This window comes from Salvelinus fontinalis, chromosome 4, assembly GCF_029448725.1.
Source record: "Salvelinus fontinalis isolate EN_2023a chromosome 4, ASM2944872v1, whole genome shotgun sequence".
Taxonomy (NCBI): Eukaryota; Metazoa; Chordata; class Actinopteri; order Salmoniformes; family Salmonidae; genus Salvelinus; species Salvelinus fontinalis.
In genome coordinates this window covers 24,851,962-24,872,593 of record NC_074668.1, presented here as the reverse complement: position 1 = coordinate 24,872,593, position 20,632 = coordinate 24,851,962, and the positions used below count along the sequence as shown (strand labels likewise).

At 47.6% G+C, this 20,632-nt stretch overlaps 1 protein-coding gene across 1 annotated transcript in view; it reads left to right on the top strand.

Moving 5' to 3' along the window:
- Window positions 1-20,632, top strand: part of LOC129853430 (cotranscriptional regulator FAM172A-like) — a 363,623-nt gene that overhangs the window by 269,962 nt on the left and 73,029 nt on the right. Inside the window, exon 9 of the mRNA XM_055919456.1 lies at window positions 10,874-10,958. Coding sequence (XP_055775431.1) covers window positions 10,874-10,958 — 85 coding nt within the window. The remainder of the gene's footprint in view (window positions 1-10,873; window positions 10,959-20,632) is intronic.

Genomic DNA, 20,632 nt, shown 5'->3' with positions numbered 1-20,632 from the left:
GTCAAACAGTAGTGGGAGCTTTTCCACAGGGAACAAGTCAAACAGTAGTGGGAGCTGGCCCACAGGGAACAAGTCAAACAGTAGTGGGAGCTGGTCCACAGGGAACAAGTCAAACAGTTTTGGGAGCTGATCCACAGGGAACAAGTCAAACAGTAGTGGGAGCTGGCCCACAGGGAACAAGTCAAACAGTAGTGGGAGCTGGTCCACAGGGAACAAGTCAAACAGTAGTGGGAGCTGGTCCACAGGGAACAAGTCAAACAGTAGTGGGAGCTGGCCCACAGGGAACAAGTCAAACATTAGTGGGAACACGTCAAACAGTAGTGGGAACAAGTCAAACAGTAGTGGGAGCTGGTCCACAGGGAACAAGTCAAACAGTTGTGGGAGCTGGCCCACAGGGAACAAGTCAAACAGTAGTGGGAGCTGGCCCACAGGGAACAAGTAAAACAGTAGTGGGAGCTGGCCCACAGGGAACATGTCAAACAGTAGTGGGAGCTGGCCCACAGGGAACAAGTCAAACAGTAGTGGGAGCTGGCCCACAGGGAACAAGTCAAACAGTAGTGGGAACACGTCAAACAGTAGTGGGAACAAGTCAAACAGTAGTGGGAGCTGGTCCACAGGGAACAAGTCAAACAGTTGTGGGAGCTAGCACACAGGGAACAAGTCAAACAGTAGTGGGAGCTGGCCCACAGGGAACAAGTCAAACAGTAGTGGGAGCTGGTCCACAGGGACCAAGTCAAACAGTAGTGGGAGCTGGCCCAGGGAACAAGTCAAACAGTAGTGGGAGCTGGTCCACAGGGAACAAGTCAAACAGTAGTGGGAGCTGGCCCACAGGGAACAAGTCAAACAGTAATGGGAGCTGGTCCACAGGGAACAAGTCAAACAGTAGTGGGAGCTGGCCCACAGGGAACAAGTCAAACAGTTGTGGGAGCTGGCGCACAGGGAACAAGTCAAACAGTAGTGGGAGCTGGCCCACGGGGAACAAGTCAAACAGTAGTGGGTGCTGGCCCACAGGGAACAAGTCAAACAGTAGTGGGAGCTGGTCCACAGGGAACAAGTCAAACAGTAGTGGGAGCTGGCCCACAGGGAACAAGTTAAACAGTAGTGGGAGCTGGCCCACAGGGAACAAGTCAAACAGTAGTGGGAACACGTCAAACAGTAGTGGGAACAAGTCAAACAGTAGTGGGAGCTGGTCCACAGGGAACAAGTCAAACAGTTGTGGGAGCTGGCCCACAGGGAACAAGTCAAATAGTAGTGGGAGCTGGCCCACAGGGAACAAGTAAAACAGTAGTGGGAGCTGGCCCACAGGGAACATGTCAAACAGTAGTGGGAGCTGGCCCACAGGGAACAAGTCAAACAGTAGTGGGAGCTGGCCCACAGGGAACAGGTCAAACAGTAGTGGGAGCTGGTCCACAGGGAACAAGTCAAACAGTAGTGGGAGCTGGCCCACAGGGAACAAGTCAAACAGTAGTGGGAGCAGGCCCAAAGGGAACAAGTCAAACAGTAGTGGGAGCTGGCCCACAGGGAACAAGTCAAACAGTAGTGGGAGCTGGCCCACAGGGAACAAGTCAAACAGTAGTGGGAGCTGGCCCACAGGGAACAAGTCAAACAGTAGTGGGAGCTGGCCCACAGGGAACAAGTCAAACAGTAGTGGGAGCTGGCCCACAGGGAACAAGTCAAACAGTAGTGGGAGCTGGCCCACAGGGAACAAGTCAAACAGTAGTGGGAGCTGGTCCACAGGGAACAAGTCAAACAGTAGTGGGAGCTGGCCCACAGGGAACAAGTCAAACAGTAGTGGGACCTGGCCCACAGGGAACAAGTCAAACAGTAGTGGGAGCTGGCCCACAGGGAACAAGTCAAACAGTAGTGGGAGCTGATCCACAGGGAACAAGTCAAACAGTAGTGGGAGCTGGCCCACAGGGAACAAGTCAAACAGTAGTGGGAGCTGATCCACAGGGAACAAGTCAGGGGTCTCAGGCAGTTAAAAGATGTCTGAGTAGTGATGTTTGGTGTCTGGGGTTTTCTGAGAAGGTTTGTATTGTAGGGCTGTATGTGTGTGAGTCTTGATAGGACAGGCTACAGAGATTGGGAGGCGATGGGCTCACTACAGGGCTCACTACAGGGCTCACGTGGTGGGCAATGCATCAGCATGTTTATGTAGGATCGGTTGTGTGTTTGTGTGAGCGTGTGTGTATGTGTTAAGGTGGGTGGGGGGACATACAGGCTATATATTGTCAGCACTTCCAGGACCTGTGTGTGTCACTGTATCTGTAAAGCTGTATAGACTGTATAGTATAGACTACTGTCAAAGCAGCGTTTGGTCTCCACACTGTTAGCCATGCTATAGCAGCAGTGGCAGGTACACACACACGTATGTTTGTGCTGGTTAAGAGGGCTAGTCAGTGAGCGCAGTGGGAGGCAGGCTTTACTGCAGGCTGTAGCCCAGAGCAGGTGGCTCATTATAGGCCTGATGGGGAGGCTTAAAAGTGTCGCACAGGTAGGACCTCTTTCCCAGTAACACCTGTCTGCCGTTTACGCTCTGAAATCATAACAGTGCACCATTAGGGGCACTGTTAGCATCCCGTTAAGTCCCGGCCGTTAAGTCCCGGTTTCTGCCGCCAGGCCCCAAAAGGATTGTGGGATTTCGGAGCCATATGTTTCTGGTTAATAATGATGGGACTGAATGAGTTTGCGTGAAAAAGCCGCAGCGTGTGTATGTGTATGTGTATGTCTATGTCTATGTGTATGTCTATGTCTATGTCTATGTCTATGTCTATGTGTATGTCTATGTCTATGTCTATGTCTATGTCTATGTCTATGTCTATGTCTATGTCTATGTGTATGTCTATGTGTATGTCTATGTCTATGTGTATGTGTATGTCTATGTCTATGTGTATGTCTATGTCTATGTCTATGTCTATGTCTATGTGTATGTCTATGTCTATGTCTATGTCTATGTCTATGTGTATGTCTATGTGTATGTCTATGTCTATGTGTATGTCTATGTCTATGTCTATGTCTATGTCTATGTGTATGTCTATGTGTATGTCTATGTCTATGTGTATGTGTATGTCTATGTGTATGTCTATGTGTATGTCTATGTCTATGTGTATGTCTATGTCTATGTGTATGTCTATGTCTATGTGTATGTCTATGTCTATGTGTATGTCTATGTGTATGTCTATGTGTATGTCTATGTGTATGTCTATGTCTATGTGTATGTCTATGTGTATGTCTATGTGTATGTCTATGTCTATGTGTATGTCTATGTCTATGTGTATGTCTATGTCTATGTGTCTATGTGTCTTCTCCTCCTCTCTTCTCCTCCTCTCTTCTCCTCCTCTCCTCTCCTCTCCTCTCCTTCTCTCCTTTAAAGTCAAGCATATTTCAGTCTAAGACAAAGCATTTCAAACACACACACACACACACACACACACACACACACACACACACACACACACACACACACACACACACACACACACACACACACACACTTGGTAAATGCTTACATACAGGCTCTTCCCAACGATGCAGAGAGAGAGGATAATAGTCAAATAATAGCATGAGGAATAAATACACAATGAGTATAACTTGGCTCTATACACAGGTCCAGTACCAAGTCCATGTTGAGGGGTATGCGTTGATTGAAGTAGATATGTACATATATGTAGGGGTAAAGTGACTAAGCAACAGGGGAGTTTCAAACCCTGACTGCAGCAGTGCATACACCCACACACAATCACACACACACACACACACACACACACACACACACACACACACACACACACACACACACACACACCAGGGTGACCTGTTTATGTTTGTGGTGTCTCACTCAGTTGAATGTTGCCATGGATCGGCGCCCTGGCATGAAGTATTGATAGTAATAATGTCTTAGAGAGAATCCGATGTGGCATCGTTTTGTCAACTTCCCTCCTCTAATCCCATGCAGTGTGCTAGCCTGTATCTGACCGCAGCTCAGCCTGCTCTCCCTGTTCCCACAACGTTGGGGTTGCCTTGACAAATCTATTGAAACGCCGGCCCCTGCTCCTCCATTGGCAGGGAGTGGGAGGGTTTGAAATGCCTCCCCCCACTCATAGCCCACCAGCACAGATGACATCTTCTTCTTCCATACAGAATGAATTAGGGAGATACAATGAGACACTTGATACCTGCCTGCCTGCCTGCCTGCCTGCCTGCCTGCCTGCCTGCCTGCCTGCCTGCCTGCCTCCAAAGAGCACAACTAGGGAAAGCCACGGCATTTACATTTACATTTAAGTCATTTAGCAGACGCTCTTATCCAGAGCGACTTACAAATTGGTGCATTCACCTAATGACATCCAGTGGAACAACCACTTTACAATAGTGCATCTAAATCTTTTAAGGGGGGGGGGGGGGCAGAAGGATTGCTTTATCCTATCCTAGGTATTCCTTGAAGAGGTGGGGTTTCAGGTGTCTCCGGAAGGTGGTGATTGACTCCGCTGTCCTGGCGTCGTGAGGGAGTTTGTTCCACCATTGGGGTGCCAGAGCAGCGAACAGTTTTGACTGGGCTGAGCGGGAACTGTACTTCCTCAGTGGTAGGGAGGCGAGCAGGCCAGAGGTGGATGAACGCAGTGCCCTTGTTTGGGTGTAGGGCCTGATCAGAGCCTGAAGGTACTGAGGTGCCGTTCCCCTCACAGCTCCGTAGGCAAGCACCATGGTCTTGTAGCGGATGCGAGCTTCAACTGGAAGCCAGTGGAGAGAGCGGAGGAGCGGGGTGACGTGAGAGAACTTGGGAAGGTTGAACACCAGACGGGCTGCGGCGTTCTGGATGAGTTGTAGGGGTTTGATGGCACAGGCAGGGAGCCCAGCCAACAGCGAGTTGCAGTAATCCAGACGGGAGATGACAAGTGCCTGGATTAGGACCTGCGCCGCTTCCTGTGTGAGGCAGGGTCGTACTCTGCGGATGTTGTAGAGCATGAACCTACAGGAACGGGCCACCGCCTTGATGTTAGTTGAGAACGACAGGGTGTTGTCCAGGATCACGCCAAGGTTCTTAGCGCTCTGGGAGGAGGACACAATGGAGTTGTCAACCGTGATGGCGAGATCATGGAACGGGCAGTCCTTCCCCGGGAGGAAGAGCAGCTCCGTCTTGCCGAGGTTCAGCTTGAGGTGGTGATCCGTCATCCACACTGATATGTCTGCCAGACATGCAGAGATGCGATTCGCCACCTGGTCATCAGAAGGGGGAAAGGAGAAGATTAGTTGTGTGTCGTCTGCATAGCAATGATAGGAGAGACCATGTGAGGTTATGACAGAGCCAAGTGACTTGGTGTATAGCGAGAATAGGAGAGGGCCTAGAACAGAGCCCTGGGGGACACCAGTGGTGAGAGCGCGTGGTGAGGAGACAGATTCTCGCCACGCCACCTGGTAGGAGCGACCTGTCAGGTAGGACGCAATCCAAGCGTGGGCCGCGCCGGAGATGCCCAACTCGGAGAGGGTGGAGAGGAGGATCTGATGGTTCACAGTATCGAAGGCAGCCGATAGGTCTAGAAGGATGAGAGCAGAGGAAAGAGAGTTAGCTTTAGCAGTGCGGAGCGCCTCCGTGATACAGAGAAGAGCAGTCTCAGTTGAGTGACTAGTCTTGAAACCTGACTGATTTGGATCAAGAAGGTCATTCTGAGAGAGATAGCAGGAGAGCTGGCCAAGGACGGCACGTTCAAGAGTTTTGGAGAGAAAAGAAAGAAGGGATACTGGTCTGTAGTTGTTGACATCGGAGGGATCGAGTGTAGGTTTCTTCAGAAGGGGTGCAACTCTCGCTCTCTTGAAGACGGAAGGGACGTAGCCAGCGGTCAGGGATGAGTTGATGAGCGAGGTGAGGTAAGGGAGAAGGTCTCCGGAAATGGTCTGGAGAAGAGAGGAGGGGATAGGGTCAAGCGGGCAGGTTGTTGGGCGGCCGGCCGTCACAAGACGCGAGATTTCATCTGGAGAGAGAGGAGAGAAAGAGGTCAAAGCACAGGGTAGGGCAGTGTGAGCAGAACCAGCGGTGTCGTTTGACTTAGCAAACGAGGATCGGATGTCGTCGACCTTCTTTTCAAAATGGTTGACGAAGTCGTCTGCAGAGAGGGAGGAGGGGGGGGGGAGGGGGAGGAGGATTCAGGAGGGAGGAGAAGGTGGCAAAGAGCTTCCTAGGGTTAGAGGCAGATGCTTGGAATTTAGAGTGGTAGAAAGTGGCTTTAGCAGCAGAGAGAGAAGAGGAAAATGTAGAGAGGAGGGAGTGAAAGGATGCCAGGTCCGCAGGGAGGCGAGTTTTCCTCCATTTCCGCTCGGCTGCCCGGAGCCCTGTTCTGTGAGCTCGCAATGAGTCGTCGAGCCACGGAGCGGGAGGGGAGGACCGAGCCGGCCTGGAGGATAGGGGACATAGAGAGTCAAAGGATGCAGAAAGGGAGGAGAGGAGGGTTGAGGAGGCAGAATCAGGAGATAGGTTGGAGAAGGTTTGGGCAGAGGGAAGAGATGATAGGATGGAAGAGGAGAGAGTAGCGGGGGAGAGAGAGCGAAGGTTGGGACGGCGCGATACCATCCGAGTAGGGGCAGTGTGGGAAGTGTTGGATGAGAGCGAGAGGGAAAAGGATACAAGGTAGTGGTCGGAGACTTGGAGGGGAGTTGCAATGAGGTTAGTGGAAGAACAGCATCTAGTAAAGATGAGGTCAAGCGTATTGCCTGCCTTGTGAGTAGGGGGGGAAGGTGAGAGGGTGAGGTCAAAAGAGGAGAGGAGTGGAAAGAAGGAGGCAGAGAGGAATGAGTCAAAGGTAGACATGGGGAGGTTAAAGTCACCCAGAACTGTGAGAGGTGAGCCGTCCTCAGGAAAGGAGCTTATCAAGGCATCAAGCTCATTGATGAACTCTCCAAGGGAACCTGGAGGGCGATAAATGATAAGGATGTTAAGCTTGAAAGGGCTGGTAACTGTGACAGCATGGAATTCAAAGGAGGCGATAGACAGATGGGTAAGGGGAGAAAGAGAGAATGACCACTTGGGAGAGATGAGGATCCCGGTGCCACCACCCCGCTGACCAGAAGCTCTCGGGGTGTGCGAGAACACGTGGGCAGACGAAGAGAGAGCAGTAGGAGTAGCAGTGTTATCTGTGGTGAGCCATGTTTCCGTCAGTGCCAAGAAGTCGAGGGACTGGAGGGACGCATAGGCTGAGATGAGCTCTGCCTTGTTGGCCGCGGATCGGCAGTTCCAGAGGCTACCGGAGACCTGGAACTCCACGTGGGTCGTGCGGGCTGGGACCACCAGGTTAGGGTGGGCGCGGCCACGCGGTGTGAGGCGTTTGTATGGTCTGTGCAGAGAGGAGAGAACAGGGATAGACAGACACATATTTGACAGGCTACAGAAGAGGCTACGCTAAAGCAAAGGAGATTAGAATGACAAGTGGGCTACACGTCTCGAATGTTCAGAAAGTTAAGCTTACGTAGCAAAAAATCAATAAAATTAAAAATCTTATTGACTAAAATGATATAGTACTGCTGGCTGGTGGAGTAGCCTGGCTAGCAGTAGCTGCGTTGTTGAAAGTGAAGCTGGCTAGGTGACCTCGACAGTTTCTCTAAGTTTCTCTAAACTACACAATTATCATGGATACAAGGACAGCAAAGACAACTAGCTAACACTACGCTAATCAAGTCGTTCCGTTGTAATGTAAGTTTCTACAGTGCTGCTATTCGGTAGAAGTTGGCTAGCTAGCAGTGTTAGCTAGCAGTGTTGGCTAGGTAGGAGGACGGCAGCGCGGCAGGCGAAACTAGCTGGCTAGCTAACCGATAATTACTCAGAGTTACACAATTATCTTAGATACAAAGCTAGCAAAGAAAACTATGTAGCTAGCTAACACTACACAAAACAAGTCGTTCCGTTGTATTGTAATCGTTTCTACAATGCTCTTCGGTGGCAGTGTTGGCTACGTTGCGTTAATTTCGAACGAAAATAGCTCGCTAGCGAACCTCAATAACGACGCAATTATGTTTGATAAAGGACGGCTATGTAGCTAGCTAAGATCAAACAAGTCAAACCGTTGTACTGTAATGAAAATGAAAATCAGACCGTTGTGCTATAATGAAATGTAGTGAAAAGTTATACTACTATTCGGTAGACGGTGGACGTTTGCTAGCTGCTGGGCAGATAGCAGTGGACAACGAGACGACGAAATACGATAATTACGCAGTTATCTTTGATACACAGACGGCTATGTAGCTAGTTAAGAAGAAATTGCTAAGGTTGGACAAATTAAATCGTTGTACTATAATGAAATGTAATGAAAAGTTATAAAAGTTATACTACCTGCAGAGCGAATGCAGAGCGAATGCAAATGCGACCGCTCGCCCCAAACCGGAAGGCATCTTTTTGTTTACCAAAATGGCAGTCAAATCCCTATACTCCCCCCCCCAGCCCCTCCCAACACAAAAAGCCCCTCTATCTTGCCCACATTGCACACTCCTAAGCCACTCGATTGACAGGATGAAGGGAGGTGAGAAAATCTGATGCTGTGGCATGCAGGATATCATTCCCTTTTGTGTGCGTTTGATAGTTTGGAACACGGATGTGTGCATTGTAAAAACACCAAACACGGTCTGTGACATTTTCTCCTCACAGAAACAGCTATGCTGTGTCTCGCTGTAACTAAATCTCTGGTTACACTAAAGTTCCTCCTCACGGAAATTGTTAATGAAAGGTGACAACATAAAAAATGGTGCCCCCTGAACCTTATAGCTATATCCCCATCAATATACGTACAAACCATGTTTTTTCTCTCTCCTTACTTCCTTATCAGATAGATGTGTGTATTTGTTGCCTACAAACATGAATAAGGTGGATTGATCCTCATTACAGGTGCATGACTCTGAAATGAACGGTTCCTCAAAGTAACTGAAAGTCCCTCCATTTCATTTATATGAAGTTGTTGTCATAGAGTTGGAAACAAACACAGAGAGTTGAGGGCTACAGCTGATGGCTACAGCTGAGGGCTACAGCTGATGGCTACAGCTGAGGGCTACAGCTGATGACTACAGCTGAGGGCTACAGCTGATGGCTACAGCTGATGACTACAGCTGAGGGCTACAGCTGAGGACTACAGCTGAGGGCTACAGCTGAGGACTACAGCTGATGGCTACAGCTGATGACTACAGCTGAGGGCTACAGCTGAGGGCTACAGCTGATGACTACAGCTGAGGGCTACAGCTGAGGACTACAGCTGAGGGCTACAGCTGATGACTACAGCTGAGGGCTACAGCTGAGGACTACAGCTGAGGGCTACAGCTGATGACTACAGCTGAGGGCTACAGCTGAGGGCTACAGCTGAGGGCTACAGCTGAGGACTACAGCTGAGGGCTACAGCTGAGGGCCACAGCTGAGGGCTACAGCTGAGGACTACAGCTGATGGCTACAGCTGAGGGCTACAGCTGAGGGCTACAGCTGAGGGCTACAGCTGAGGACTACAGCTGAGGGCTACAGCTGATGGCTACAGCTGAGGGCTACAGCTGAGGGCTACAGCTGATGACTACAGCTGAGGGCTACAGCTGAGGGCTACAGCTGATGGCTACAGCTGAGGGTTACAGCTGAGGGCTACAGCTGAGGGCTACAGCTGATGGCTACATCTGAGGGCTACAGCTGAGGGCTACAGCTGAGGGCTACAGCTGAGGGCTACAGCTGAGGAAAATGTGCATGGTAGTATAAAAATCTGAAAATGGCCGCCCCGGGGGTAAGAAGACAACCGAGAGAAAACTTAGAGCATACCGACCGACCGGGCTGGCCTCTTCACCATATATCTATATGTGTAATTTCACTGGAGAATGCATGTGCTGACACACACACACACACACACAGTTTCTTTCTCTATCCCTCTCTCGCACACACACACACACAGGAATGTCCAGAAGACGCGGGTGGGGGGCACAGTGACCCCTGGGTGGCAGAGGGCACGGAGGTGAGGAAGGGTGTGGGGTGGCTTGTGACAACCTAGAGGCAGTGTGATGGTACCCAGGGTTCTAGGCAAGGTGTGTGGGCCTCATCGGCCCAGTCAGCTCCCTCTCTGTCCGACAGAAGCAGGACCTTGGGAGATCACTGGGGTGTGGAGGGGAGGGGGTGGTGATGGAGGGGGGTTCAAGGATGGGACCCCACTCCCAAAACACACCTCCAAACACACAAGCACTGTATTGGCTATCAGGCGGGCCGAGGCGAAAGTAAACGAGAGCAGATAAGCTGTGATTGGTCAGGAGTGATTGGTCAGCAGGCCAGCCTAATCTCCTTTACATTTCTGTTTCTTCTATTTCACTTTTATCTTATCTCAGGAACGTCTTCACCATGCATTCCTCCTTCTCTTTATCCTCCCTCTCCCTCCTCCACACCCATCCCGTCAAACTAACACATACCACAATGCACCATCAACCCACTGGACATAACACACACTGTCAGTCGGAATCATCACACACACACACACACACAGACACACAGACACACACACACACACACACACACACACACACACACACACACACACACACACACACACACACACACACACACACACACACACAAAATGCACTGTATAAAGCAGCATTTCACATGTAGAAAGGTGAAGACAAGAGGGAAGGGATAAAGATATGTTTGAAGAAGCGCTCCTCTGCTGTCTCTTAAGTGTAAGGCTGTGGACTGGCGGAGGGGGTGGGTGGGTGTTGAGGGGTTATGGGTCACCAGGCTGCGTAGACACCCCCCTGGGGCGTCCCGGCTCGCCATCACAAACAAAATCTGACTAGTCTGAGCAATGTGTCACAGGGCTTTTAATTGCTTGTTCCTGTCTCCTTCCCCCGTCTCTCCTCCCTTCACCACCTCCTCCCCCCACAGCACTGCCGGAACTGGGTGTCAAGCCCCGAGCCCCTGGACACACCGGTGGAGCCCATGCTACCAGACTGCCCTCGCCTCTCTGCAGGTAGTGTGTGTGACAGTGGATTCAACACTCCTTACACCTTTCATCTCTCCCTTTGTCTCAATCTTTGTCTATATATATTTCTCTCTATCTCTGTATATATATATATCTCTCTATATGTTTTTTTGTATCTATCTCTCTCTATATATCTCTCTATATATATATATCTCTATATATCTCTCTATATATCTCTATATATATATATAAATATATATATATATATATATTCATATTTCTGTCTATCTCTCTCTATATGTATCTCTCTATATACAGTTGAAGTCGTAAGTTTACATACACCTCAGCCAAATACATTTAAACTCAGTTTTTCAATTTCCTGACATTTAATTCTAGTAAAAATTCCCTGTTTTATGTAAGTTAGGATCACCACTTTATTTTAAAAATGTGAAATGTCAGAATAATAGCAGAGAGAATGATTTATTTCAGCTTTTATTTCTTTCACATTCCCAGTGGGTCAGAAGTTTACGTACACTCAATTAGTATTTGGTAGCATTGCCTTTAAATTGTTTAACTTGGGTCAAATGTTTCGGGTAGACTTCCACAAGCTTCCCACAACAAGTTGGGTGAATATTGGCCCATTCCTCATGACAGAGCTGGTGTAACTGAGTCAGGTTTGTAGGCCTCCTTGCTCGCACACGCTTTTTAAGTTCTGCCCACAAATTTTCTATAGGATTGAGGTCAGGTTTTGTGATGGCCACTCTAATACCTTGACTTTGTTGTCCTTAAGCCATTTTGCCACAACTTTGGAAGTATGCTTGGGGTCATTGTCCATTTGGAAGACCTGTTTGCAACCAAGCTTTAGCTTCCTGACTGATGTTTTGAGATGTTGCTCCAAAAAAATTATCCACATAATTTTTGTTCATCATGATGTTATCTATTTTGTGAAGTGCACCAGTCCCTCCTGCAGCAAAGCACCCCGACAACATGATGCTGCCACCCCCGTGCTTCAAGGTTGGGATGGTGTTCTTCGGCTTGCAAGCTCCCCCTTTTTCCTCTAAACATAACAATGGTCATTAATGCCGAACAGTTTTATTTTTGTTTCATCAGAGCACAGGACATTTCTCCAAAAAGTACGAATTTTTCCCAAGGATGAACCAGACTTGTGGAGGTCCACAATTTTTTTCTGAGGTCTTCGCTGATTTCTTTTGATTTTCCCATGATGTCAAGCAAAGAGGCACTGAGTTTGAAGGTAGGCCTTGAAATACATCCACAGGTACACCTCCAATTGATTCAAATTATGTCCATTAGCCTATCAGAAGCTTCTAAAACCATGACATAATTTTCTGGGATTTTCCAAGCTGTTTAATAAAGGCACAGTCAACTTAGTGTATGTAAACTTCTGACCCACTGGAATTGTGATACAGTGAATTATAAGTGAAATAATCTGTCTGTAAACAATTGTTGGAAAAACACCATGAGGTTCCAGGACTTAATCACTGTTATACAGTACCAGTCAAAAGTTTGGACACACCTTCACTATTTTTACTATTTTCTACATTGTAGAATAATAGTGATGACATCAAAACTATGAAATATCACATATGGAATCATGTAGTATCCAACAAATGTTTGCTTTTCCTTCACTTTTCCTTCACTCATCCCAAACCATCTCAATTGGGTTGAGGTCGGGTGATTGTGGAGGCCAGGTCATCTGATGCAACACTCCATCCCTCTCCTTCTTGGTCAAATAGCCCTTACACAGCCTGGAGGTGTCATTGTCCTATTGAAAAACAAATTATAGTCCCACTAAGCGCAAACCAGATGGGATGGCATATTGCTGCAGAATGCTGTGGTAGCCATGCTGGTTAAGTGTGCCTTGAATTCTAAATAAATCACTGACAGTGTCACCAGCAAAGCACCCCCACACCATCACACATCCATGCTTCACGGTGGGAACTGCACATGTGGAGATCATCCATTCTCCTACTCTGCATCTCACAAAGACACGGCAGTAGGAACCAAAAATCTCAAATTTGGACTCATCAGACCAAAGGGCAGATTTTTTTTTTAAGCTGTTCTTGCCATGTTATGGACTTGGTCTTTTACCAAATAAATAAATAAATAATCTTCTGTATACCACCTCTACCTTTTCACAGTACAGTTGATTGGCTCAAACACATTAGGAAGGAAGGAAATTCCACAAATTAACTTTTAACAAGGCACACCTGTTAATTGAAACGTATACCTCATGAAGCTGGTTGAGAGAATTCCAAGAGTGTGTAAAGCTGTCATCAAGGCAAAGGGTGACTACTTTGAAGAATCTCAAATGTAAAAAATATTTTGATTTGATTTGATTACTACATGATTCCATATGTGTTATTTCATAGTTTTGATGTCTTCACTATTATTCTACAATGTAGATAATAGTAAAAATAGACAAAAACCCTTGAATGAGTAGGTGTGTCCAATCTTTTGACTGATACTGTATGTAACAGTTATCAGGACTTGTCTTATTCCGGGCATATTTGATTGAGCATTGGTCTTAATGACTTTTACATCGGTGATAATGAGAGAGAGTGAGTGTAAAGTTGCGTCCAGCTCAGCAAGTCTTTGGTGGCTAGTCGCTCTGGTCTCGTGTCAAAGGTTGATTTGATTGTCTTTGTGTCCTTGGAGGTTTGACAGGGAGCGAGGCACCACCATTGTGCCGTAAGTCACAAGAGAGCAGCCAGAGGTCACAGAGGTGGAGGGAAGGGTGTCAAAGTACCATGACCCAGCTTTTTCTCTGCTGAGGGAATGCTTCTCAATTCATCCCTCTATCCCTCCATCCATATCCTTGTCCATAATTCAGCTGTCACCACGGTGTGTGTGTGTGTGTGTGTGTGTGTGTGTGTGTGTGTGTGTGTGTGTGTGTGTGTGTGTGTGTGTGTGTGTGTGTGTGTGTGTGTGTGTGTGTGTGTGTGTGTGTGTGTGTGTGTGTGTGTGTGTTTGCCTGAATGCTACTATGGAAGGGGATTGCTCTGCTCTGAGGAGATAATGGCTAACCACAATGTGTTCATCAACAGACTTCAGTTTCCTCGTTGTCACTAACCTTACGCACACACACACAGACAGCATACCACACTAAGAGCTAACTGCACTCTTCTGGAGCCCGGGAAGCCTCCGGCTACTGGGACACTATGGAGAATGGCGCCTGATCAGACAGACACTAAGACGTCTGAAGGCAAACCAAGGCATGCCATTGGCTGTCCTTCAGATGTTTTGGTTTGAGTGACAGAGCTGTCAGGCAGTGAGGAGGGAGTCACTGGCGGCACTGAAGGATGAGTCTCCCTTTCATTCCATCCTACTGATCGCTCTCTCGCTCTCTCTCTCTGTCTCTGTCTCTTTCTGTGTCTCTGTCTCTCATCCCTTCCCTGTCTCTCCATGTGTGGTGCTGTTGTTGTGTAGGTGTTCTCCGTGCAGGTTTTGGTGTTTGGCAAAAGGACCTGAAGACAGGCCTGTCTGTCTTTCTGTTGGTGCTAATCATCTGTGAAGCAACATTGGTACCAGCATGGCAATGCCCCACTGAGGGGCTGTTTAGTGTGAGGAGTGTCTGCTACCATCTCTGTTTATTGTTTTTAACGTGATAAACCCTGGACCAGTTCCCTGTTAGCCTGGCTAGCTTTTCTCCCTCTCTCTCTTTTTCATTTTCATTCCCTCTTTCAAAAGGAATCTTCCCCTAGAAGGTCACTGCTCCGGCGCTGGCAGCGGCCTGACAGACTGGCATCATTTTATCAGTTAGGAGCATGCTGAAAACTGCCTAAATATGCAGATAAAGTGGAACAAATCTCCTGCTGGAAAGCTTCTCCATGTGCCTGGGGGGCTGAGGAGAGGGGCAGGGGGGCTGGGGAGAGGGGTTGGGGGGGTGAAGAGAGGGGCTGGGGAGAGGGGTAGGGGGGCAGGGGAGAGGGGCTGGGGAGAGGGGCAGGGGGGCTTGGCAGGGGGGCTGGGAAGAGGGGTAGGGGGGCTGGGGAGAGGGGTAGGGGGCTGGGGAGAGGGGCAGGGGGCTGGGGCCTACCCAGGGTCTGACTCACCACGGCTGGGCTGCAGTCACAGAGCAGATAGCCAGGAGAGAGGCAGGGCTGGGCAGGCCCGCTCTAGAGTCAGGCTTAGAGTCACACAACAGTGATAGCACATTGTATTTAAATAATAGTTATTTTTGATTTCGTGATTTTTTTTCCAATTCAACAAAATAGCAAACATTTCACCTAAGTAGCTAACAAAGAATTGATGCAATGTGGATGTATGAATTGATCAAACCAAAAGTGTCAAATAGAGAGATTTAAGAAAAGTCTAGGACGTTTTACCTGAACTCAAGACTTCCAGTGATTCCTACAAGCCTGTAGAAAGAAATGGATGATGTAGTGTGTGTCTGTGTTGCTGTGATGAGATGAGCACAGTGTAAAGCCTCGCCCTGATGCGGCACGCACCGCTGACCATGAAACATCTGCTTGTCGCCACCTCCGCCCGGCCTACAGGCCCCCGTCCATCCGTCTGATGGATGTTTATCTGTTGAGTTACACTTCCAGAGGAAACGCATCCCGCCTCATCTCCTCACTTCCTCTGTTTTTTCAGCTTTACTTTTTTCAGGGGTCCGGGGGGTGCCTGCTGGCTCATCAAAAGATCAGATGAAGAGGGGAAGGGCGTATTTTTGGCTTGTCTTTACTGACGTTAGCGTGGCCTAGCATTAGAGGAGCCTAGCGTTAGAGGGCACTAGCATTAGAGGAGCCTAGCGTTAGAAGAGCCTAGCGTTAGAGGGGCCTAGCGTTAGAGGAGCCTAGCGTTAGCGTGCCCTAGTGTTAGAGGAGCCTAGCGTTAGAAGAGCCTAGCGTTAGAGGGGCCTAGCGTTAGAGGAGCCTAGCGTTAGAGGGGCCTAGCGTTAGCGTGGCCTAGCGTTAGAGGAGCCTAGCATTAGAGGAGCCTAGCATTAGAAGAGCGTAGCGTTAGAGGAGCCTAGCGTTAGAGGAGCCTAGCATTAGAGGAGCCTAGCATTAGAGGAGCCTAGCATTAGAAGAGCGTAGCGTTAGAGGGGCCTAGCGTTAGCGTGGCCTAGCGTTAGAGGAGCCTAGCATTAGAGGAGCCTAGCATTAGAAGAGCGTAGCGTTAGAGGGGCCTAGCGTTAGCGTGGCCTAGCGTTAGAGGAGCATTAGAGGAGCCTTGCGTTAGCGTGGCCTAGCGTTAGAGGATCCTAGCGTTTGAGGAGCCTAGCGTTAGAGGAGCCTAGCGTTAGCGTGGCCTAGCGTTTGAGGAGCCTAGCGTTAGAGGATCCTAGCGTTAGAGGAGCCTAGCGTTAGAGGATCCTAGCGTTACAGGAGCCTAGCGTTAGAGGATCCTATTATTAGAGGAGCCTAGCGTTAGCGTGGCCTAGCGTTAGCGTGGCCTAGCGTTAGCGTGGCCTAGCGTTTGAGGAGCCTAGTGTTAGGGAAGCCTAGCGTTAGAGGAGACTAGCGTAGCAGGAAATAGCTAGGGTAAGCGGTGGTGAACCAGAAACAAACTCTGACCCTGATCCTGTCACGGTGCTCATCTCCGGGTCAAGCTATCGTCTGGATCGTACAGGTGCCAAGCTCGGTCTAGACTGACACGGCCTTGTGGAAAACGCTGATCCGGCAGTCGCTTGGCTCTTATGGTTCTGTCACCATCCACCTCTCTGAGAACACCATAGACATGGACGGCTTTTAGATACAACCACAGACAGAGGTGATTGTGTGTTGGAGGGATGTTACGGTATTCAAGGAACATGGACCGCATTTTTATTTGTAGAATGTTTGAAGAACGGTTGATACTGTTAATTGGTGAAATATTAATCTATATCTTAAATGTTAGGTAGAAAAATAGAAGCCTAGTATCTAGTAGCTGAGTAGCTAAGTGATTTTTAGGCATGTATGAGATGCTGTGTCTATGTTCAGGAAACACGTTGGCTGCCGTCATCAGCCTCTCCTCCCAGCCTAACCAGCCTTTCATCTTCTTCTTCCTCTGTACTAACTAGAGTTTCAACATTCTGTGAACTTTCCATAAATTCCCTAGTTTTCCTGAAATCCCAATTGGAGGATTCCCGGAATCAGGAGGGATTTCCAACTGGGATTTCTTGAAAATGACCGTAGTACTAACACACGCAACCACTACACATATTGTCACAAATCGTTGTGCCGCTTGTGTCATGTATTGAATGTATCTTACTCTTATTTATAAGCTCCCCCTGCCCCCCCCTCTCCCTCTATCCCTCTACCCCCTCTTTCTCCCACCTCCTTCTACCCCCCTCTCTTTCTCTCCCTCCCTCTTTCTCCCCTCCCTCTTTCTCCCCTCCCTCTGTCTCACTCTTTCTCCTTTCCCTTTTTCTCCTCTTTTCTTTCCCCCTCCCTCTCTCTCTCTCACCCCTCGCTCTCCTCCCTCACTCTCTCTCTCTCACCCCTCGCTCTCCTCCCTCACTCTCTCTCTCTCACCCCTCGCTCTCCCCCCTCACTCTCTCTCTCTCTCTCACCCCTCGCTCTCCCCCCTCCCTCTCTCTCTCTCCGTTGTAGAGGATCAGAAGACATGGCCTTCATTTGCTATTTCTCTTTAAAATGGAGTTGAGCCCTAAAGGTGCTTGATCCGTGTGCCCCGGCACCAGACTGGTGGGCCCTGACCCACTTGGCTCACAGCTTTATGTAATGAAGCCTGAGTTTTAAAGATCCATGCAGACAGGAGCAGACCACTGGAGAGAGAATCATGTTTATTTTGAAATCTACTTTCCTTCCTCCCTTTTCTGTGTCTCTGAGTTTGTTGTACCTCTGTGATTGGTCTACAACACAGAAAGCCTCTGACGGGGTCATATTCAAGGCACTGAGTCAACAAAAATAATGTACGAGGGGCTAATGTGGAGGGAGGAGGTGGAAGGGAACAGCTTCAAGAAACAGTCAAAGCTGTACAGGAGATCTTACTTAGTCTTTCTCTTTGTCTCCCTTTAAAAAAAAATAGACTCTGTATTTTTGACACCTGTTTTGGACATCTGTTTTGGAGACATTGGCAGGTTAAAGTATCTGAGTGGGATGATGCAGAGAGAGATAGAAAAACCTCAATTTTCATACTAACAGAAACGGGAAAACGACACAACTGAAAGTAATTTGACCCGGAATTAACAGACTGACGCAGGCTGCAACCCCCTACATGTAAACTTAGGGTGACAATATGAAAAAAGATCCCCCTTGAGAGGTACCCGATTGCTTTGTATCAAAGACCCGGTCACTTTGATCACTTCGAGATGACTGTGTGTGTCTATCGACTGATCTTGGTGTTCCCTGTCTCTGTCTGTGACGTTTGTCTGAAGTCTGATTAGAGTTAGGACATGTTGCATACCATCTACCATCAGAACATATACACCATTCTGCCATGGGCCTTGGCGAGGTCTCAGTTTTCTCAATAATACAACATAAATATGTGTTTCATGATAACATTAGAAGCTTATTGTTACATCCCAAAATCAAAATGTTGAATGTATGTCTGTATCAACTGTATGTACAGTACCAGTCAAAAGTTTGGACACACCTACACGTTCAAGGGTTTTTCTTTATTTTACTATTTTCTACATTGTAGAATAATAGTGAAGACATCAAAACTATGAAATAACATATATGGAATCATATAGTAACCAAAAAAGTGTTAAACAAATCAAAATATAGGTGCCACCCTTTGCCTTGATGATAGCTTTGCACACTCTTGGCATTCTCTCAACCAGCTTCATTAGGTAGTCACCTGGAATGCATTTCAATTAACAGATGTGCCTTGTTAAAAGTTATTTTGTGGAATGTATTTCCATATTAATGCATTTAAGCCAATCAGTTGTGTTGTGACAAGGTAGGGATGGTATACAGAAGATAGCCCTATTTGGTAATAGACCAAGTCCATATTATGGCAAGAACAGCTCAAATAAGCAAAGAGAAATGACAGTCCATCATTACTTTAAGACATGAAGGTCAGTTAATACGGAAAATGTCAAGAACTTTGAACGTTTCTTCAAGTGCAGTCGCAAAAACTGTCAAGCGCTATGATGAAACTGGCTCTCATGAGGACCGCCATAGGAAAGAAAGACCCAGAGTTACCTCTGCTGCAGAGGATAAGTTCGTGGCGTTACCAGCCTCAAATCGGCAATTAACTTCACCTCAGATTGCACCTTACAGAGTTAAGGTAACAGACACATCTCAACATCAACCTTTCAGAGGAGGCTGCGTGAATCAGGCCTTCATGATCAAATCGCTGCAAAGAAACCATTATTAAAGGACACCAATGAGAAGAATAGACTTGGTTGAGCCAAGAAACACAAGCAATTTACATTAGACCTGTGGAAATCTGTCCTTTGTTCTGATTAGTACACATTTTTGAGTTTTGCTTCCAACCGCCGTGTCTTTAAGACGCAGAGTAGGTGAACGGATGATCACCGCATGTGTGGTTCCCACCATGAAGCATGGAGGAGGAGGTGCGATGGTGTGTGGGTGGTGACACTGTCAGTGATTTATTTAGAATTCAAGGCACACTTAACCAGCATGGCTACCAGATCATTCTGCAGTGATACGCCATCCCACATGGTTTGCGCTTAGTGGGACTATCATTTGTTTTTCAACAGGACAATGACCCAAAACAAAACTCCAGGCTGTGTAAGGATATTTGACCAAGAAGGAGAGTGATGGAGTGCTGAATCAGATGACCTGGTCTCCACAATCATCCGACATCAACCCAATTGAGATGGTTTGGGATGAGTTGGACCACAGAGTGAAGGAAAAACATCCAACAAGTGCTCAGCATATATGGGAACTCCTTCAAGACTGTTGGAGAAGCATTCCAGGTGACTACCTCATGAAGCTGGTTGAGAGAATGCAAAGCTGTCATCAAGGCAAAGGATAGCTACTTTGAAGAATCTAAAATACAAGTATATTTTGATTTAACACTTTTGTTTACTACATGAATCCATATATGTTATTTCATAGTTTAAATGTCTTCACTATTATTCTACAATGTAGAAAATATTAAAAATAAATAAAAACTCTTGAATGAGTAGGTGTGTCCAAACTTTTGACTGGTAGTACTGTATGTGTGCATAGAATGACAGAGAGTGGCAGCTACACTGTGTGATTCCATTGAGAGTAGCATGGCCCTGTCTAGACTTTTGTCTGGGAGTATTGGGTGGAATTCTCCCTGGTCTAGTCTAGTAATGGTCTCTCTCATGAGGCTGTCAAAGTGATAATAAGCTGGTCAGGCTGACTTGGTAAAAATGTGAAAACGCTGCAGCCCCAGCTGTCTCCGTGAAAACCGCCTCACCGAGTCTTTATGCTATCTCTTTTATTCCTGTTAATCTCATTTTATCTCCGAGCCTTTTCCCTCATCACATCCACGCCTGTAATCTCGCGCCCACATTTTTTTATTAGAAATTGTATGGCAACTGGTTGCTAAGCAACACTGAAGGTCAGGTAAAATTTGTTGTATTTTTTTGAGTAGTAGAACCCACGTACAGGTAACTGCCAAAATAATAGAAACACTTGAGTAAATGAGGGTACAAAGTGTAATGAAAGCATGCGCTTCCACACAGGTGTGGTTCCTGAGTTAATTAAGCAATTAACATCCCATCATGGTTAGGGTCATGTATAAAAATGATGTACAGGCCATTATTTTGGCTACCATGACTATGCTCCCATAGGATGACAATGCCCCCATCC